Raw genomic sequence first — 22,783 nt, 5'->3', positions numbered from 1 at the left:
TACTGAGTTGACCCAAATGAATAATCTGAAATCTGATCCTCAAACTGTAATATAAAGGGCTTTCTTTCACAAGTGTAACACAAATGTGGTCATAAGTTGAAAACCTCAACACAACATTATAAACTATTTTTCAAATATGTTAGGACTTATTTATCACTACATTTAAAATAACACACATGACAAAAAGCTATGCAAAATAATATACAACTGTGGAAAGAAATTTATTTATTATTTATTATTTATTACATCACTTCTACCCCGCCCTTCTCACCCATCAGGGGACTCAGGGCGGCTTACAATATAAACATACACATCAAAAAACAGTTTTCATTAAATTTAAAAATCCGTCAAGAAATCAGTTTAGAAGCCACAAACTAAGAGAAAATGAAACAAGCTTGTATTCAATATTCCTTTGAAGATTTGCCTAGGGGAGCATGACTTTTTTTTCTTATGGAAGTGAATTGCTCGGGTGTAGCACCATTGTCAGATGGCCCTCTGTTCTGCATGCACAACCAAATTGTTCTTGGTTCTGGACAACATTTTTTTTTATGCAACAAAGTGGACGGGACGAAAGGGAGACCCAAATAAGGAGGTATTTGCATGAGGTAGGCAAATTGGTATTGAAGCTAGACCATCCCCAGCTTCCTTATTTATTTTATTTATTTACTATATTTATACCCCTCTGTTCTCAACCCTGAAGAGGACTCAGAGGGGCCGACAGATTATGACATAATTTAATGCCGCGTTATGCAAACAAATAATAAATATAACATAGGTAAAGGTTTTCCCCTGACGTTAAGTCCAGTCATGTCTAACTCTGGGGGTTGGTGCTCATCTCCATTTCTAAGCCGAAGAGCTGGCGTTGTCCGTAGACACCTCCAAGGTCATGTGGCTGGCATGACTGCATGGAGCGCCGTTACCTTCCCGCTGGAGCGGTACCTATTGATCTACTCACAATGGCATGTTTTCGAACTGCTAGGTTGGCAGGAGCTGAGGCTAACAGCAGGTGCTCATTCCGCTCTCGGGGTTTGAACCTGGGACCTTTTGGTCTCCAGCTCAGTGCTTTAACGCACTTCGCCACCGGTGACATATCAAACCATAAAACAATTAAAACATATTAAAACAGATTAAAACATAATGCCGAGTGTCTCATTCTCATTATTCAAGCTGCTACATTCAAGTCAAAATATTATATTACTCCCCAAAGGCCTATGTGAAAAGCCAGGTCTTTATCTTTTTCCTGAAGACCAGGAGGGAAGGAGCCAATTTGATGTCACTAGGCACAACTGAGAAGGCCCTGTCTCTCGTCCCCACCAATCGCACTTGTGAAGGGGGCGGGACTGAGAGTAGGGCTTCCCTAGCTGATCCTAAGGCTGTAATTGGCAAATAAAGGGAGATATGTTTGGATAGGTAATTTGGACCAGAACTGTTTAGGGCTTTATAGGCCAAACGCAGCACTTTGAATTCAGCCCATAGCAAACTGGCAGCCAGTGGAGTTGGCATTAACAGGAAGGTTGTATGCTCCCTGTATGTCGCTCCAGTGAGAAATCTGGCTGCTGCCTGTTGGACTACTTAAGAGTTTCCAGACAGTCTTCAAAGGCAGTCCCGTGTAGAGCACGTTGCAGTAATCTAACAAGGGCATGGACCACTATGGCCAAGTCAGGCTTCTCAAGGTACAGATGCAGCTGGTGAACAAGCTTGAATTGTGCAACTGCTCCCCTGGCCACCACCGAAACCTAGGGTTCCAGGTTCAGTGGCGAATCCAAGAGAAATCCTTCCTCTTTAGCGTTTTTTAAGAAATTAGATTTCCACATTAAATTTAACGTGGATATTCATTATATCCAACATCACATTACAGCAGTGGTTCTCAACCTGGAGTCCCCAGATGTTTTTGGCCTTCAACTCCCAGAAATCTTAACAGCTGGTAAACTGGCTGGGATTTCTGGGAGTTGTAGGTCAAAAACATCTGGGGACCCCAGGTTGAGAACCACTGTATTACAGCAACAAATCTATCTAAAAATTTCCTTATCCCATTTCATCTTTGATGATGATCTCTTATCGCATGATGCCATGTGCAACTCCTTGCTGGTCTGCCATCTCCTCACAATCAACCAGTTCCTTGCTATTGATGGGAAAACCCCATCAATCCTGTGACTTTTCTATCAACAACCTTGTGCAACATCTGTTCCACTTTTGTGCTGGCATGGTGGCATCAGGAGACAGAATTCTCCTCCTTTCCCCACTCCCCATAGTGATACCTGCTTTGTGTTTAATATTTCCTAGTTATCTTTGCCTCCCGTAACCTCTGCTGCAAAAATGCTGTCAAAATAAATTATGGAGCAGAAGTGCAGGAAAGCAAAGTTATGAGAGTATGCGGAAGTATGATCACAGGAGCATTGATTGGCAAATTGCTGCTATTACATGAATAATAATAATAATAATAATAAAACTTTATTTATACCCCGCCACCATCTCCCCAATGGGGACTCGGGGCGGCTAACATGGGGCCATGCCCAGAGCAATACAACATAATAAAATATAGAAACAACATTATCATAACACCATTTAAAATACAATAAATAATAATAAACAGAACATCAAGAAATCAAAAAAACAATAAAGCAAGGGCAGGCCGCTTGAACACAGAGATAAAACCCGGAGTGAGAGGGACAGAGGAGTACTCCACTATGGGCAGGGACATTTGGAAGGGGTAATCTAGAGGATAGATGTTCGGAGGGGAGTAATACGGAGATATATGACAGAAATTACTCACCGAAAGCACAACGGAAGAGCCATGTTTTCATGAATGAAGAGAGATGCAGTAATCAAGGTACTCATATCCTGGTATGTGTTTGTTATCTATGACCGTATGCAAAAGAAGTCCTCTTTTTTACAAGGCCAAGAGCACATGTTAAGAGACTCTTACAACTGTGTAAAAAGTTGTCATTGGACATTGTCTGCAGTGGACCAAATTGCTGTTTTACTATCTCAGACACTTCAATCTGAGAGCATTTGGGAAGCATAAGGGATATAAATTGGAGCAGAATTCAAGAGTCTCACAAACATAAACATTTAATAGTGCATTTATTGATTATGTTCTGTACAGACGTATAATAGCAAGTTATAAACATTTTTTCCTTTTACTTAGACTTTAACTGTGTAGAACATATTTACATGGTAGGGGGAAGGATAGACAACTTGAGGTACAAATATCCTGCTTCCCCCCAAGAGTATCTGAGGTATAAATACAAGTATATTTTAAATAATTACTTTCATGCTTTATCTATGTTGGACAATAAACTGTGAACACGTATACACGCTGACAACAGATGGTATATACAACATCCATTTTTGTACACATTTAAACATGTAAAAAGCATATAAAGAATACACTGTTTCCCTAGTGATGCGAAATACTATATGGTGCAATAATTAACACAATTTGCCTGGTAGTGGGCTTCATAGTTACCGAAATTGATTTGTTGCCCAGTAAATGTTTTAGGCTAATGTTGTAAGGATAGGACTTAGGACAATATTGCTGCCAGGTCACATTGGCCCCAGAGTAGTGTGGACCACAAAGGGCTTCATCTCTCAAATTCTTATAGGTAAGTTTGGCTCTCCAGAGTCAAATAGAAAACCTGAAGAATGTTATACCAGGAATTTTCTTACAGCAAGTAGACCAAAAGGTTGGCAATGCTACTTTCCTCCCACTAAGAATCCACTCATCAGCATGGCGGCAGGCATGCTAATGAGGATTTTTGGAATTGTGAATGAAAAAAATTAACTTGGCTAAGCTGTAAGTAGATTAACATACAAGGAGGTGCCCTTGCCTCTCCTATGTTCTTTGTTGCAGGTCTCCCTGCTCCTGAATCCTAAGCTGTAACATACAAACAGCAGAGCCTGAGCACAGAGGAACACATGAAAAACAAGTAATATGAGATACTGACATTAAAAAAGCAGGGCAAGCAGTAATAGTGCTATTGCAAGGAATTCTAGTACATCACATCTTAAAACACCACAATTCTTCATCACACACACTATATATACACTTAAGTAACACTGAAAATGGTAACAAGGGGCTGGTTCCAGCCATGCCTCTGCCCTAAGATGGGGGAAAGGTGACAACTTCAAGGTCGCACACTTCCTTTATGTGAGTCAGCAAGATGAAACCAATCATCCAGCTTTTCACACTGTCTTTAATACAAGTATCAGCAGTCATCTCTGGCTGGAGGGAGAAGAGCAGGAAGGGCAAAAAGGCAGGGGTTGAGGGAACAGCCCCCCCCCCCCCCCGCGAGAACGTCTATTAGAGCAGATATTCTGTAGGAAGTCTTGTCTTCACACAAATACACAAACAAACGACTTTCCACGTTACATTCACTCCTTACTTACACTGGTTCAGTGCATCTCTACACTAATACTGCATCTTTACACCAAAGCACAATCCTCATGCCACGTGGGATTTTGGATGGGTGGAAACAAGATTCATAGCAAGGGTCAGTCAGTGTCTTTTTTGGGGGCACATCCTAACCATTGAACTGCAAGACCAAGTGTTTTGCTCATTTAACCTCATGGTTATGTTCTCCCGAAGAACATTATGCTTTCTCAAATGCTCAGGAAGGGAAAGGTGGGCCACACTTTATTCCCAGTTTGCACATTTTTTAAACAGTAAATTTCTGTGACAAAATCATCATGGTTATAAAAAAATGAGTTCCCAAGGGTTTAACTGACTGTTAAAATCATCATGATTGCCACACCTCACCAAGAATCTTTAATAAGTATGGGAAATATTTTGTCCCATGAATTTTTAAAAAAAGAATAATACAGGTAAAAACAATTAGATTTGTTATAACACTTGACATTATACAGAAGAACAATACGATACAATTCTACGAATATCTGTCCAAATGTTGTAATTGATTTCTTATTGCTAACGTGGCTAATGTAGGATATACGAATAATTTATAGGTCTGGATATTCCTTTAAGGGTTACTCGCTTGTATAATGGAATGCCTCATCCTTTGAAGATCCGTTCACCCTAACTTGTAGTCCTTCACATTGTGCCACATTATCTGATGGCAGCAAACAATACTTTCTTTTTAACAATTAAAACTTCAGAATCTCTGGATATTTTGGCAGTTTTTTTCCAAACCATGTGAATAAATGAGTTTTATAGAGTTATAGTGGAATATATGAACACCTTAGGACTCCTAATAGCACCCATTACGCCTAATCTTTTTTGAACTTCATAATCCTCCAATTATGACAATATCCAGTGCTGTTTTTTGAACTACTGAATAGAATTTCACATCTACCCTTTTCTCTTCTGTTTCTTTTCTATTCTTATGAGAGGCTATCAAGACTCCTGCTTGTTACAGTATTTTAGCCAGGGTAAAGTATAGTAAGTATATATTTATGAGTGGGGCAAAGGGAGTCAAATATCAGACAAAACAAAAAGCCCAATATTTATATATACAGTAGAGTCTCGCTTATCCAACCTTCGCTCATCCAACGTTCTGTATTATCCAACAAAGTCTGTCTCCCGCCTGGATTCACTGCTGTTTCTCTAGGCAGACAAAGATCACAGATTTTAAAAAAATCTTCACGGGATTGAACTTTTTACTGATTTAACTTCCGACAATGTTGTTACTGTAAGTTCATTTTATGCAGTTCTATCTTCATTTGTAGTCAATGCTTTTGTAGTCACTGTTTTCAATACATTGTGATGTTCTGGTACTAAATTCATAAATACAGTAATAACTACATAACGTTACTGTGTATTGAATTGCATTTTCTGTCGATTTGTTGTAAAAGATATTTTGGTGCTTAATTTGTAAAATTGTAACATAATTTGACGTTTAATAGGCTTTTCCTCAATCCCTCATTATCCCTCATTTTCACTTATTCAACGTTCTGCTGGCCCGTTTATGTTGGATAAGCGAGACTCTACTGTACATACATACACACACATATATAGGGCCATAGTTCTGAGTCACTATCTCTGATTCTGAGTAACTATCTCTGAGACAACAAAAATTTGGATGCTACCACTTTAGGCACATTTAGGTTTTGGAGTGTTACAGGAATACCTCAGTTAACAAGGCATCTGTGAGTGAAGCTTCTTTTTATAAAGGCTTTCGGACACATGTTCACTAGAAGTGAGTTCCTTCCCATTCAATGGAAGAAGATAGCTCCTTGGTGGCACCAGTCCAAGTGGGCTTTACCTGTTAAATCTGAAGCTACAGCTGTATATAGACTTCAATTAGACAGGAGATTCTTTAGGATGCTGCCAAATATTTTGTGGAGCTAAAACACATTACCTCTGGTGAAGAGAGAGAGACAAGCATTAGGCGATTCTCAAAGCTCACTCCCAACTTAGTAAGGTAGAAGACAACCCTTTTTGTTCAGGATTTTAATTATTCATCCCGAGTCCTTCAGCAGAAGCACCAGAGATCTGCACCCATTTAGATTGCTGCAGTGGAATACTATGTGATAAAAGAAAAAAGGGCAAGGCAGACATCCATACACTTTGGAAAAAACTTTCTCAAATTGTTTCTAGAAAGTTCAAAATGTTTTTGCTTATTTAGGAAAGGCTTACCTACCTGCTGTTTATGTGCATATGGACAGTTCTGAATAAAACATGTTCCTTAAACATGTCGAACTGTACTTTTTTACGGTGTTAGGAATCTATCTCTATTCTTTCTATGTTATTTCTGCTGTCCGTACTATTTTATATAAAAAAGCAATGCTTGGGAACACATATGCTTTATGTACTGAGGTACATCTGTATATCCATGATATTTTAAGTGAACACTGAAAAACATGAAATCGCGCAGTAAATCTATAGTTCATGCAAAGGAACTAATGGGGAAGCTGTGAATAATGCTAGTTTTCTGCTGTGGCAAGCTCAGATCAGTCTGCACGCAATGTAAATGCTGGAGAAGCTTTCATATGGGAACATGTACAGAACTACGGCCACTACAAAAGAAATATGTTGAAATCCACTGGGAATTTAAAAAAATAATGTTAATTAAACTAACACATCAGTTTAAGATATTTTGTCTTCTGCCTTCCCTGCCAAATAAGTCTCAATTTTCCTTTTTTGAAACATACAAGACTGAACCCTAATAGTGAAGAACCAAAGCTTGTGATAATCTGTAGACAAGGGCTGTAAGTTAACATCCCCCTCACATGTTTTACTCTTTCCAATTGCTCTGAAGTGTGCCGGACACTCTGATACTTACTTACTGCTCTGTCTTCTAATCCATACCCTCTGGCTCTGTGCAAACCTTCCTTCACTTACATTAGCGAGAACCCATTGAAGAATGCCAACAAATCCAGTGGATGAAACAGTCCCTCGAGAAATAGCACACAGACACACACACAAATCTAACATTATATAGGAATGAATCATTTCCATTATTTTCCAGAAATATATTTACATCTTAAGAGTTTTGCTTCTCAGAAGCAAATCACACTGTTTCAACAAACATATGAGTAATATTACTTTTTGTTTAGTTGCACCATCCAATATATTCCAGTCAAGGCCTACAGTATAGTCCTAAGATCAAGAGGAAGCAGCTTTAAAATGAACTGTATTGCAACAGACTTTTGAGTGAATGTCAGACCCATTCAAAACACTCCTTCTTCGGGACCTTAGCAGGCCCCACTACGATCCATTCTGGAGCACACCATCAACAGTTCCTGAATGTAGCTGTGTATGCCAATGAATTGTGGATTCGCTTCAGTTGTCACCTGGATTTTGCTTCTTTAGTCTCAAGGTTCTGATTAATGAAAGAGTCTCTGATCTTGACCACTTCCGCTGCACACAAGTGTCCAAAAGCCTTTGTGTACCAGTCAGGCTTATGTCCCCTGTTTCAAAGAAAGCAGACAAACGAAACTGGTAACAGTCACCTTAATTTGAAGGGAGAAAAATGAAACAGACATTCCGAAAACAAATACGTTGTGTATTTTGAAATTCTGGGTAAGAAATACTCCAGATCTGAAATATAGTACATGGAAGGCAGACAGAGTGACATCCCTGCTTTCTGATAGTTCCAATATGCTCAGGTTTTGTTTCATGTAGAAAATTAACTTCAGACTGCATGTATAAGGTCTGAATGAAATATAAATGAAACTTGTGCTTAGACTTAGGTCTCATCTCCAACATATCTCATTATGTTTATGTAAATATTGTAAAACACCTTCCAAAATCTAAAATCCAAAACACTTCTGGTCCAAAGCATTTCAGATAAGAGATACTTAACTAGTATCAATTTCAGAAGAAAAGTGGAGTTCTGACAAGGGAATCGCATTGTTGTTTTAGCAATGGCCATGAAAGAGCAAATATGTATTTTTTTCATGTCAGGAACAACTTGAGAAACTGCAAATCGCTTCTGATGTGAGAGAATTGGCCGTCTGCAAGGATGTTGCCCAGGGGATGCCTGGATGTTTTGATGTTTTACCATCCTGACAGAGGGAGCTCACCCACTCTCCCTGGATTTGAACTGCCAAGCTGTCTGTCAGCAGTCCTGCCGACACAAGGGTTTAAGCCACTGCACCACTGGGGGCTCCAGTGCAAATATAAGCAAATGATATATTGAAAAATATCCAGAGTAACTGGAAAACAGAAAACATGGTACTAGAAACACTTCAAATCCCAACAACATAGATGGATTTGGGTGCTCATCTATCTTTTGGTCCAAGAAATGAAAACAGACTTCAGGGATGAATGCCTGAAAATTCAGCATACTTCTGAAGAGTCCTTCTTGGGGAATATGAAGGCAATCCCACCGGAACCATGAGTTTTTGTTAAGCAGTAAATACAGTTGGCCCTCCATATCCGTAAATTCTGTATGGCTTCAAAAATATTTTAAACTACAAAGTAAACCTTAAGTTTGACATTTATATAAGGAATATCATTTTATTACACCAGTGTATCTAATGAGACTTCATCTGCAGAATTTGGTATCATGGGGGTGGGTGGGTCTTGGAACCACTGTAAATAGATTGAGATCAATCACCACTCCTCCGTTATCCTTCTACAGAATACAATATGGGTAGGACAACTAAGTTGGTATTGGTCTGCATTGTAAATTATCACGTTGCAAGGCTGCAACTGTATGGAGTGGACAAGTGCTTACACATAAAGGAGGAAAACAAAACAAAGACATTTACCTTAAATCCATTCTGCACATATAAGTGAGCTTGGATTTTCCTGATCCACAGGGTTCAATGAGATATCTGGACAGGAGCACATTCACTCTGACACCAAGAACTGGGGCACGGTCATGGTCCACTGAGGTGCTTAAAAGTGCACAAGCTCCCTTAGATAGGTTTTTCCTCCAAGTCCTATTGAAAACAAGTTGAGTTTTATTAGGGGAAAAACACACTTTCTGGATATCTTTAAACACAGGAAGTGAATATATTAAAGAAACAGAATATGATTGTAACATAAATAGCTGCATGCAAGGACACCAGCACCAAATAATCTCTATGCAGAAAGGCAACATGCCAATGATTTGGTGCCATTATGCAAGGAGCAATGCACAGCTGCAATGCACACCTCGAAATCTTAAGTGCAATGTTATATGCACAACTCCTCTTTAGCCACTATCAGCAGAATACGTCTTTTCTGCTGTAATGAATATTTTTCCCTGCATGTATCGACCTACACATGCATATGTCACTAACATAATGCTGGTCGATGACACATTGCATGGATGGAAATATCAAGCTATTCAAAGTGGGGAGAAGTTACACATATTACAGAAAAAGATGACTGAATATTTGTGTAAAGACTGTTATTTTAGGACAGGTTTTTGCTACATTGCAGGAAAAATTCACACGTTTACCTTAGAATTAAATAGTCTCTGGCTGGGTGTGGTGCCATGCTGTTTTGCACATATTGGTAAACATCGGTTTGGCTATCCAAAGTCTCCACCACTTTTGCATCTAAAAGATCTTCATCCCAAAAATGCTGCTCTTTAAGTATACGGTTTAAGACATCTTCAGGAGTTGCAGGGATTTCAACAGTGGATTTCCACAACCGGAGAGGTGGACCATCACAAACCTAAAAAGCATGATTGCCATGGAGGTCTGAGTTAAATTCTAGTTCAGTTTATGTTTCCTGATTCAACAACTCTTTAATGCTGTTAACCTTTATAGACTGTTTTTTGAATTGAGCCAAGTGGAAAATAAAATGAAGGATTTAGCTATCCTTTGCACCTCTGCCCTTCCCAATACAGAAGTGAAAAGCTGGCAAGGGGGATAGCAAGCATAATTCATAAAGTTATCCAATTAGAAATGAACGATGAATACAATGTGGAATTATTTTTATAAATAAAATGAAGAGGCCAGTACATGATAAAACCAAACCAAACGTTTAGTATTCTCTATACTAGGGGTCGGACTGGAACTGCCTGTGATCCACACAATGTTTTTGTGGCCCTAAGACCCTTCAGAATCTCCAGACATTTTTCTGGCCATAAAAAGGAAGATGAATTATTGCTCCTAGAAGTTTTCAGATGCAACAATTTCTCCTTCAAATGAACTTCTGTCACTTTGCTTTTAATAAGTGACAGTGTCATGAATTGATAGTTATACACAGTGAAAATATAACTGTACTGCAGAAGGTTTAAAAAACTATGGGTGAAAACCCCAAAGTTACTGCTAAAATCAGTGGTTCCCAACCTGTGATCTGTGGGCCACCAGTGGTCCGCAAGATCTAAAATATGGTCCGTGGCCTCACCGTTACTAAACCATTGCAACGACAGTGACTGGTCTCGCAAAACCAGTGACAAGGCTTATTAAATATGGTTATTAAATATGGTTTTCTGTGGGCAAGCAGATGGCGACTACTAGATGGCATATGTTCTGTATCAGAAACTAGAGCTGATGTGGTCTATCCAATGCAATTTTCTGAATCAGCACCACAAATAACCAAACCAGATCTGAAGTTCACCAAAAACTGGTTTGTAACCCTTTTGGTACTAATGTTTGAGAGTGGTCACTGGTCAAAGTTGTCCCTGGTCAAGTGGTCCCTGGTCAAAAAATGATTGGGAACCACTGGTTTAAATATACTATCTATTATTTGTGAGTTGCACATGTGGAATATCCTCAAAACATTTATTCTGGAGAGGCCCACTAACTTCTCCAGTGACAATACTGTTCTGTCTCTTATCCTGTGAAGACAGGAAAATGTGAACGAATCTCCATGTGAAGAGAAGCACTTTTATAACTGCAACAGCTGTCGCATTTGACAGCTTCATCTTTCTTGCAACTTTCTACATAGCTGCTTCTGCCAAAGCATTTGTATCTGGAAGGAGAACAAAGAGACCATGGTGGTAGCACTGGAACAAAGCCATGTGTTTCTTTTTGAGTGTTGATTGCAGTTATCAGAATAGATTACTGCTACAGTCACCTGAAAATGTTGACGCTATGGAATTTCAACCACAGGCCCTGGTATGAGCAACATCTCAATCTTCTATATTGTTTTTGTGTTCCTTCAAGTCATTTCTGAGTTATGGTGACCCTAAGGTGTCCCTATCATGGGGTTTCCTGGACTTGACTGTGTAGTTTGCCTCAAATTACTCAGTGGATTTCTAAAACCGAGCGGGAAATCAAACCTTGCTCTCTAGTGTTGTAGTCCAATGCTGAAACCTTTACATAACACTGGCTCTTATTGTCTATTTGAGCAAAGGGTTTAAATTCCATATCACCTTTCATCTGAATTCCATATCCCAGTTTGAGTCATGAAGACTATACTGAAATTTGAATGATTTTAACATTGTCCCCAGTATAACATTTTGCTGGTAAACACATCACCAAATATGATTTCAACTCAGCTTGTGACATCTTTCCCATTTTTTTAGGAAGACCTTTAATGAGTCATTATTTGCATCTAATTATTTTTCCAAGCTCAAGGCCAATACAGTTTCCCTTCTTTAAAATGCATGTTCAATGTGGTTTTATTTGCTTTCCCATCCCCATGCATTTATATTACAAACAACCTTCTTGGAATTATGCCCAAGTACCTTCTTGCAGGCAAGGTCGGCTTGCTCTGAGGTGGAACAGCTGACCCAGCCTTTAAATTTGTCTTTAACCTCCTTCAGCAAATCGTCCATACAGTCTTGGATGTAAGAGCGATAGTCTGCAGTCTCAGAGTTAGAGTTATGAGCTCTCCCCAGTTCCTCCAAGCTCAGAGGCCTAAGATCTTGTTCTGTATAAGAGTTGCGACATCTGCTCATTTCTTCAGGGATCTAGGAATCGAGGAAATCCAGAGGAAGAGGGACATGATGGAGGAACAGTCTGATATTTACAACTGATGACAATATCCCATTAAACATTTTATAACATTTCATTTGTGCTGTTGGAGACTCTAAGCCAGTGGTTCTCAACCTGTGGGTCCCCAGATGTTTTGGCCTTCAACTTCCAGAAATCGTAACAGTTGATATACTGTTACGATTTGTGGGAGTTGTAGGCCAAAACACCTGGGGACCCACAGGTTGAGAACCACTGTCTTAACCAAAGCTTCTTGCAACCCCATTTGAGGTCCCTTAACTGAATGTGAGGGCCATAAAAAATTTGTGCAACTTACCACCCAGTGGCTGTTTTAGACAGTTACATGAATCTATTAGCAACAACATGTTAGCAACAAAATGCTTCAGCTGTACTTCATATAAAAGGAAAACTAGCCTGCTTTATTTAGAAAGTCTTGCAAATGCAGATTTTGCTTGATGGCTATATTTTCTGTTTTAGAAGTACTTCCCAAGATGGCACTGACTGAGAGAAAAGGCTGCACATGGTTGCAAAAGCACCATGCAAGAATGATGAAAGAGTGGATCATACATTGAATATATGGATTCAGGATACAATTCAAAATCATTACGTGGTGGCAAAGCAGGTTATTGAAAAGTGCTTGTAATAACTTCCCACCCTACTCAAAGATCTTTAAGGCTACTTTTCAGCTTCAAATTCATCTGCTCGATGGCTAAATCCATTTCAACAATTTCCACCCTTTGATGGCACTCTAACCTAGCAAATAAATGAGGTTGTCTATATTCATTTCTTCATGCAGTAGCATGTGTGGTGAGAAGTGCAGCCCCTTAAAGTTCCTTAGACAGAGGGACAACGTGGTTCTTTCACAATCTTTCACAGTTGCCCATCCCTAGCTTATGGGGTTCAGAATAAGCTGTGTGGTGTAGACCACTTTGGAAGACAGCCAGATGGCTTCCAGCCCACCCACCACTTACTGCCTGACTGAGGGAACTACTTTCTTCTGCCCAATGTCAGGGGACCAGTCTTGCCCTTTCAGACTCTTTCAACAGTGTCCCATTAGTGACACTAGCTGCCCAATAGAGCACAACGATGTCAAAAACAAAGTAAAGAATTCAATGCAGGATATTAATAGAAAGTCTTAGAAATCAATTTATAGTAGAATATTCACCTGAAACAACTTCTTGCACTCAGCAATCATGTGGCCCAGGCCTTGTGTGGCAGCCAAATTCTCATTTAAATCTTTCTGATCAGGTTTTCCTAGACTCTGTTTCCTCTGCATCACCCTGTTAAAACACAATTTTCATGAATGATCAGTGGGAAAGCTGCGTATAATTTATCGGTGGGCCAAGTTAATCTCTTATAAAAGATAAATGTTTTCCCTTGACATTAAGTCTAGTCCTGTCCAACTCTGAGGGTTGGTGCTCATCTCTATTTCTAAGCTGAAGAGCTAGCGTTGTCCATAGACACCGTCAAGGTCATGTGGCTGGCATGACTGCATGGAGTGCCATTACCTTCCTACCGGAACGGTACCTATTGATCTATTCACATTTGCATGTTTTGAACTGTGAGGTTGGCAGAAGCTGGGGCTAACAGTGGGAGCTCACCCCGCTCCCCAGATTTGAACCACCAACCTTTTGGTCAGCAAGTTCAGCAGCTCAACAGTTTAACCCGCTGCGGCACCAGGGGCTCCTAATCTAGAAAAAAAATTAAGAATTCCACCAAAAGGCTGATGATAAGCTTTGCCACTTGTATCTGAATTTTGAGATCTGGTGAGCTAAGAGACAATAGATAAATACCTTGAATAAGTAAATAAAATGTCTAGCACTTTTCTTCATTTATAATAGAATGACCAGCCCAGCGCCTATGGTTTCCCACTATACAACTATTAACTATTATGATACCATGTTACCTTGCATGGTTTCACCCTATGGAATTCTAGGATTTAAAATTGGGGAAGCATATTTAGAGCAATCAGCCAGAAAGCTCTTATGCCTGAGCAAATTCTGGTGTCTCTCTAAACTACAAACTCCAGGATTCCACAGGATTGAAAACTGCTAAAAGGGAACCATAGTGCTGTATCTGTGTTTTATGAAAAGGTTGGAACTGTTAACATTTTTATTATCATTGCCAGCTGTGCTAGGTAGGGTGGGGTTTGGAAGTGGTAGTCCAAAAAAATATTTTTAAGCTCTAGTATGAATAAAATACTGCTTTCATTCATGCACATTCACCACTTCTCGAATCAAACAATGACTTCGATGTCTAAATGATCACAACTATTTCAATTACTAGCATGTTATTACCTGCAATATTGTTCATCAGAGACCATTTATGCAAAAGCGGTAACAATTTTGGTTTTGAAGGGAAATTTCAACGCTTTAAAAGGAAAAGTTATTTGAAGTGCTTCAACAGCAAGGCCACCAGGATGAGACTTGCCTTGGTGAAGAATTTTCCCTCTTTAAGGTGTTCAAGTGGAAAAGGGAAGGCGCTAAGCACACAGCCAGATTTGTTGGCGTCATTTGGTTTTCCTTCACAGCAGCCGTGACGTCACTCAAAAAATATAGGAGGATCTGTAGGACTTCTCTGTTCTCATCTGGTAGGAGCATAATGGCCGCCTTGATCGCCTGGAGTCGCTGGTCCTTTGGCACATCTGCACAAGATTAGCAATCCTCTCCAGTCAGTGAATTTCCACACATATAGCATGAATACATCCCAAAGCAAACGCCCGTTTCAACTATTTTTGACTTCAGTCTGCAGTGATTTCCTGCAGTGCATTGCATTGCATACCATTCATGGCATATGAAGGTTTTTTGGAACCCTCCCCCCCTTTTTGGTCCACAGCTTAACTGCCCTCAGGTATTTCCTGCCTAGCAAGAGACTCAACAAAGCTCTGAATACTCCAGAGTTAAATTTAGAATTTAATTTTGAGAGCCACACACTTTTGCAGACCTGCTAAAAAGGCCCATTAAATTAGATTGGGGCTCCACCATTTTATGAACATGGGTGGCGACAAGCATACAAAGCCTAAGCTCTGCCAATTTCGGCTGCAAAAAATTCATACACATCAACGAGACATACATTCCTCAATCAGGAAGGCAATTAAAATAAATAGCCCTCAAACTATTCCTAACTTTGGCACCACAAAATATCCAGACTGAGCTTTAATAAGCAGAGAGGACAGCTCAAGTGGACATTTTTAAGGAAAGGGAAATGGATATACATCACAGAACTCTAGGTTTAGAAAGACAAAGTGGTCATGACAATTTTTCTGCTTGTTTTTTTTTTTTACAATAAGGCTTGCATAATGGGAGAAAGCACAGAGAGGCTGATTCATTTTGTTTCTAATTAACAGACATAATTGGGGATGTGACAAATACAAGGAGAAGTTATTAAAAATACAGAATGTAATAATTTAGAAAGTCAACATTAAAAATGAAAACATGTCAAAGCTCCAATTATAATGCACAAAATTGCAGCAAAAGTATACCCCCCAGTTCTTCTGAAGCTCTAGCAGACCTATGCATAAAAATACAAAGATATACTGAAAACCTTAAACATATGCATACACATGGGTGTATTATTATGGAAGAAAATCACACATAGCATCCAAGGGACTAATTCAGTGTTTTCCAGTTTCAGGGTTTTCTAAAAGAAAGCCACAAGGCAATTCCTTCTCCCCCTCAACAATTAAGACCCAGATTATCTCAGGAAAAATTGATGCAGTCTTGTAATGGAGTCTCTGTGCAGTGTGTGTTCGGGGAGGACTTGGGGAGGTACTCTATTCCCTTTTCTAATGTCAGTGTTGGATTAGTGTCCCAATCCACATTTATTTGCATACAGTGGTGGATTTCACACATAGAACTGACTCTTTTGCTATCTATCAGTTTGGGCAAATGGCCTCCCAAAGTTGTTAGATTGCAGTCCCCACCACCGTCCGCTACTGTTTCTGCTGACTTTATGTGTGTGTGCATGTCTGGGAACTAAGATCTGTTGGAGGTCCCATACATGGAAGAAGGCCTTCTTTGCTTGACATCTCAGTTATGGAATACCCTCCACTCAGATGCCCGATTGGCCCCCGTATTGGGATCATTCCAGTTTCAAGTCAAAACTTGAAACTGTCAAGCCAAAACTTATTTTATTAAAGTCTTTGGGACCAAACTGATTTTATCCAAGTTTGCATATTCATTTATTTTAAATTGTTTTAACATATTTTACATAATCTGATTTTGAGTGATAAATTGTATTTTTAACCTTTTAAAATTGAGAATATCAAGCAACATTTTGTTTTCTGCATCAAACTCTGAAAAACTGTATCTAAAGAATAATATTTAGAAACTGTAAAAATTATACTGATGAACAATCCATGACTTACACTGGTAGATTTGTAAGAAAGTTTCTGAAAGTTTGTTGGTCAAGAGTGGTTCAGGCAGATCACGGAAATATTGCTTCAACATGTCAGCCACATCATAAGCAGACTGCCCTTCATAGCTGACCCTGCCCGTTGAGCTTTCGTTCATCTGTCGTAATGCCTGTATTCTCGACTTGACCCCAGATTTTCGGAAAAGGCCAACCTACACAACAAGAGGGAGAGTGTTACACATTATATAAATTGAGGGTTCATTATTTTGAGTTTGGAAATTACAATTCATTTCCTAATGTATTTCTGTGATTATCAACACAATTCTCCAAAGCAAACATCTGAGCGAGAACATCGGTAAAAATAAATGTTGGGGATTCTGGAAGGCAAAAGTGGAAGAAGAATCTAACCTGATCCAGGCAGTGGTTGCGAAGGTATCTCATGGCTTGTTGAATGCTCTGAGGAAGAGGCTGCCCTGTACGTTGGACATTCACTGTTAAGGGAACTCCAAACACATTTCGGTCTTTATAATCTGGGACTTTTATCCTTTTCATGAACTTTGGCACAGCCCTGCAGAGAAACAGAAATAAGCATGATAAAAACTGACAAAGTTTCAAGTGTCTTTTTATATGCATGCGTAGTCTCTCCCAAATACCCACTCTACATTTCTATTTTCATCTGTGGCCTGTGGAGGAAGAGGTTTGCCAGAAAATATCTCACTTGACTGAGAATAGCAGTATGGAAAACCTGAATTCATAACATTCCGCTATGTTAAGAAAATGCTGTCGGAAAAGTCCCTAAAATGTAACCATAGTGTTTGAGAGAAGCATAAGCAGTTTTTAACTGGTAGCTTTACTGGCACCTATTAGCTCTTTTCTGGTTAAAAAAACTGCGTATTTTAATTTTGAATAATTATCTACTAATTTACTTCTAGCTCAGAATTTATTGCAGAGGCATATAAAGTGGTCTATCATGCAGGCACTTAGTTTTCATTGCAAGACTAAGGGCTACCACTCACTATGAAAGAACGACTTTTCTGTTTGTATTCTGTTTTTCTCTCAAGCTCTGCCTTCAACTTGCGCGTAAAAATTTCTTGATTAGTCTCAAGTTGAATCCTTCTTTCTTCTCCCAATGTGACTTGGCCTTGCCTTTAACTTATCTATGACATACAGAAATCAATTCTAGCCAAATTCTCGTTTCAACACAGACAATATTTTGGTGTGATCTCAGCTTCGAATGAACAGAATAGTGTTAGAAAACTATAGCATTACTACCAACAAGCAAAATCTATGTGAGTGGGAGCTATGATCTTTTTCACGTCTTTGAAGTACATCTTATAAACAAGGTGTGTCAAAAACATGCCCCACAGACATTTTGGATGATTCAAAGGAGGCCATCATGAGAATTCAGAAATATCGGGGAAAATGTAACCTTACTTAGGCATGCTTATAATTTATATAGTAAATTGTGTATGAGCCATGACTTTTGGCACACCTTGTACTAAGTGATGAATTCTTGAGGATGGTCTTGTCAAAACGATTAGAATGGTCACATTCAAAACATTAATGTACTGCGAGAGAATCCATCTCTGCATTGTATCGCTTAATAGGTGGATCATTTAAGTTTGCTAATTTTGTAAGCTAGGATCTGGCAGACCAAAAGGTATATGGCAGAATGAGGTGGCCATGTCAAAACTTGTAAGAGTCAAACACAAATCTAGCAGTCAATGACCCTTTATAAACTTGCTTCTTTAGGACTCCCAGGAAAGACAGGCGTGGGAACAATGAGCTTTTTGTATGTTAACCACTTGCTTTAAAAAGCCCTCAACCCCGTCCCACCACCCACCAGCCTGTGTCACAGCAGGAAACTGATGTAATACATTGGTGTTTGCCAGCAACCAGTTTCAATTTGACAAATGACCTTTTCAGAAGGCCTCCACCAACTTTCACCTACCCATTTTGGTTTAAAGCCTTTCCATTGGTTTCACTACCAGGGAAAAAAATCCTGCCCTACAAAAAATATTCCAGAGCCCTGCCACTTAATAAAATTGCTTTACAATTTTAGGTCGAGTGCAGCAAAAAGGCAAATTAATATGCGAAGTAGAATTAGGTATGACACAAACCAATAAAATTCTAAACTTACAGGATGGCTATATAAACAACATTTTAGGCTTAGGAATGACTAATCTGCCGCACAACCACGCCACCTCATTTATGTTTCCACAAAGCTTAACACAGAACCTTATTGATATAAGCATATGTATAATTCCCATTCCATCAAAACACATGGCACTGGAATGTAACATGAAAAACAAACACATATCCACCCCCCCCCCCACACACGCATCCACATACATTACAATGTCCACTGAGAATCTGAAGCATGCAAGGACAAACTGGGCAATACTTATTCCTGTCTGTCGAAACAAACAACTTCTGTATTTAGAGCAGGATCCCATAATAACAGCTTTTGAACAGGAAGAACTTTGATGCTGAAATTAAAATACTCTCCACTAGTCCCAAGAAAGAGGAGACCAGACCAGATGGTAAAACAGTATTAGAGAAGATTGCCCCCAGCTAAAAAAATGACGTATGTTGCACTTTTGACTGCCATATGTTACACAGAAACAGATTTGTATTATATTTTAAACTGACAATTATATGACAGAACATGTTTTGAAAGGGATCTAAGATATATATTTGCCACATAACCTCAAAGGTTCTTGCAGTTCACGGTATACCACTAATAATTGGATCTTGATTTAGGGACACTTGCAACATGACATTATGGATGGATACTGTATCTGTTGATGTGGCAGATTACTCCCACAGACATGTCTGGTTGTACAGGTGCTCTATAAGCACTGGACATTAATCTATCAGAGCCTCACCACTGGAGGAGTTCCCCTGTAAGTTGGAGAAGCTGCAAGGAGCAGTTCTAAAACTGAAAGTGAATTAATTACCCCCTTTGGGGAGAGGGGGCAGGGTATAAATAAAGCATAACAACAACAACAACAACAAATTTATTGGCTGCCCATGTACAGAAGCCCCTCCAAATGTCCTGAAAATGGTACGCCGAGAATTGGGGGAATCCCAATGAATGGGGTATACTGTAATGCGGAGTCATGAAGGATCTACCAAAATGGAACAGAAGTATCTGTGAATGGAATTCCTGGAACCCTTGACACCTAAAGGGAAGGAAAGAACAGGGGAGTTTGCTTACCCCGGTTCCATTGCATGTGTCTAAATCTGTACCCAAGCCAATCAACAACTCCCCCAGAATTGTGGACTAATACCCTTGAGATGTATGAATGTCAACTCTGCATCATTCTGTGTACATTTTTTCATTTTTAATTTTTTTACTATTTATAGGTTCTCCCTAGACAGATTTGTCAAGGAAGTGTGAAGATCCTCACCAGCTGAATCCATGCTTATTAGAAGGTGTGTATTTCTCCAGGAGTGCAGTTAATTTCAAAAGGGAATACTTCTGCAGCAGGTTCATCTGTGCCACGGACTGACAGTCAATCTGCAATGATGCTGAGCTTAAGCTTGGTCGATGGGAACTCTGAAAGCTGTGCCACCTCATTCGATGCCTTTTGGAGAGGGAGAAAAGTCAGCAGATGTTTAATGACACAGACAGGTCAAGGCTGTACAGAAAAGTAGCATATCAGAACACGTCATAAAGAAGTGAGGAGCCACACTGGTCCAAAATCTTGGTGATGTAAAGAGGAAACATTTCAAGATTTCTGTATTACTTGCATAGTGTGCATAACAACAACATATAGAGTAATGGATGGCTAAATCTGCCTGAGTTCACTGCAATCAGACTTTACTGATAAGAGTCTTTAAGGTCTTTATAAAATCTCCATCTATATTCTCCCTGTTAACATGAATCTAGGCAAACCAAACAGGATTGCTTAGCTTCTATTCTTTTCTCTATGCGGTTTTTTCTTTTTGTATGTACAGTAGAGTCTCACTTATCCAAGCTAAACGGGCCAGCAGAACCTTGGATAAGCGAATATCTTGGATAATAAGGAAGGATTAAGGAAAAGCCTATTAAACATCAAATTAGGTTATGATTTTACAAATTAAGCACCAAAACATCATGTTATACAACAAATTTGACAGAATCTTAGTTAATTATTTCTTTACAATTTACTTGTTTAGGAACAACAAAAGGATCAGCTATACAGTCCTGGGGAAAATATCTTCCCTATCTCTGTGCTAGACCATATTTACTGACCTGTTAGACCTTGACAGCGATGCACCCACCCCAGAGTCCCTCCTTTCCTGAAGACCCGTAGGCTCTTCTGTATCATTCAGTGAATTCCCTGTGCTGTCCAGATCACTGACTATTGTCCTATCATTGTCCACATCAAGGAGGATCTGCTTGGGAGATGAAGGGCATGGAGATACTGAATCTAGAGCTGAGTCTGAGTCTCCTTCATCTGAAAACTTCTCTGACCATTGGTTCACAATTTTCTGCATGCCTTTGACATGGTACAGGATGTCATCGAGTTCAGGGAAAAGGTCTTCATTCTCAAGATCAGCCAAGTCGCCTGTGCTGGAATAGAGAATTGAGCCTGGCACGTTGTCGTAAATGCTGAGGCGACTGCACAAGGAGCTGGAGGAATTGCGTCTCTTTCCAATATTCAGCTCTTTGGAGCTGTCAGAACTGTTCTCCCTCCTGAGAGTGAGATGCCCATGTCCATGGAAGCTTCCTGTTCTCCAGTTCACAGATGTGCTATTCTGTGAGGGTGCAAAGTTCCCATTGGAGAGGGCTTTGGGAAAGGTTCCTGGCTTGTGGTCTTCTGGAATGAAGAAGACAGTGTCTTCTGCAAAGCTCTCCCGGTTTTTAAAGTTCTGCTCTAGGACATCATTGAATGTTGACTGGTTGAAAGGATCAAAGCCTTCTAGGTACATTCCTACTCTCTTGCTGTACGTGCTGAGGCTGCGTGTCCTCGTAATGGGGCTAGGGGTACTGACAGCACTGCTTGTCTCTGACTGGCTGCTGCTACTGCTGGTCTGGGTGGAATTGGAGACGCTTCTTTTGCGTACCATAGGGACATTGATGTGATTGCCATTCAGTGTCGAGATTTCTACACAGTTCAGTTGCTTTAATTTCTCTTCATCTACACCCTCTTGCAAGATGGGACCACTGATGATAAGCCCAAGCTTTGAAGGGGATTTGTTTTTCCCATGATGGGAGCTTTTTATTTTTAAACTCTCCATCCTCTTCAACAGGCTTCTTGTTTTGGACTTGGCATTCTTCTCATTAGCTTTCACACTGAAACTAAAATTTGACAGCTCTTTAGGTGAGGGCAAGCTGCTGAAGGAGTCCTCATTTGTCATGAGGTTGCCCGATGAGCCAACGCTAATAACTGAATTGGTCCTAGTCGTGGCTGCTTCACTCTGGGAGGCAGTGGGATGGCTGCTGTTGCTGCTGATACTGTGGACTGACACGACTTCCTGATGATCACCGGAGTCGGTCAGCATGCTTTCATGACTGGCTGCACTGCTCAGGGAAGGCACCTCTGGGGATGAGGGGCTCACATCCTGCTTGGGAGGGAAAACATTGAATTCCTCAAGCCGGGACCATCTCTTGCTATCTCTCTGGAAAGTCCATTTGCCACTTATTGCACAAGGCTCGTCCTCATCTGAATCTTCACTCTGAAATGAAACAAGACACCCATAATGAGAGGAAAATAGAATAGTGAGATCACTTGAAAATTAATGAAAAACTACTGACAGTGAACATGCTGTCAACTAGCAATGCACTGTTGATCTGAACATCCTAGGTCTCCCCAAGCACACAATACACCTCTTCTTAGTAAGAAAAGTGATAGCATAATTTAGTTAAAGTTATAAAGGTAGAGCTAACTTCAAATCCTTTCTCAATGATTGACTGCCTATAATATGCCATAATTATTTGATAAATTCACACTTTGCCTGCAGAAAGCCCCAGGTCCAAACCCTGGCATCTGTAGGTATGTCTGAGATGAGAATCCTGTTGACGATTTCTGTGTATGTCTTCTTTTTGACAAGTATAAAGGTTTATTCACTATTCCTTTAAACCAGTGGTTCTCACCCTGTGGTTCCCCAGATGTTTTGGTCTACAACTCCCAGAAATCCCAGCTAGCTTACCAGCTGTTAG

General features: G+C 39.8%; 1 protein-coding gene across 5 annotated transcripts in view; it reads right to left on the bottom strand.

Moving 5' to 3' along the window:
• Window positions 1–3,067: 3,067 nt before the first annotated feature.
• Window positions 3,068–22,783, bottom strand: part of dlc1 (DLC1 Rho GTPase activating protein) — a 320,594-nt gene continuing 300,878 nt past the window's right edge. For all 5 annotated transcript variants that reach the window (XM_016994033.2, XM_008111705.3, XM_016994034.2 and 2 more), the window contains 10 exons: window positions 20,873–22,299; window positions 20,046–20,222; window positions 17,041–17,200; window positions 16,646–16,844; window positions 14,710–14,923; window positions 13,445–13,559; window positions 12,033–12,257; window positions 9,852–10,069; window positions 9,175–9,348; window positions 3,068–7,869 (listed from right to left, as the gene is read on the bottom strand). In XM_016994033.2, the coding sequence (XP_016849522.2) occupies window positions 7,749–7,869; window positions 9,175–9,348; window positions 9,852–10,069; window positions 12,033–12,257; window positions 13,445–13,559; window positions 14,710–14,923; window positions 16,646–16,844; window positions 17,041–17,200; window positions 20,046–20,222; window positions 20,873–22,299 (3,030 nt within the window). In that variant the 3' untranslated portion in view covers window positions 3,068–7,748. The remainder of the gene's footprint in view (window positions 7,870–9,174; window positions 9,349–9,851; window positions 10,070–12,032; window positions 12,258–13,444; window positions 13,560–14,709; window positions 14,924–16,645; window positions 16,845–17,040; window positions 17,201–20,045; window positions 20,223–20,872; window positions 22,300–22,783) is intronic.

The sequence above is a fragment of the Anolis carolinensis genome, chromosome 5 (assembly GCF_035594765.1).
Source record: "Anolis carolinensis isolate JA03-04 chromosome 5, rAnoCar3.1.pri, whole genome shotgun sequence".
In the NCBI taxonomy this organism is placed as follows: Eukaryota; Metazoa; Chordata; class Lepidosauria; order Squamata; family Dactyloidae; genus Anolis; species Anolis carolinensis.
The sequence above is the reverse complement of the archived record's forward strand: the minus strand, read 5'-3'. Positions and strand labels throughout refer to the sequence as shown.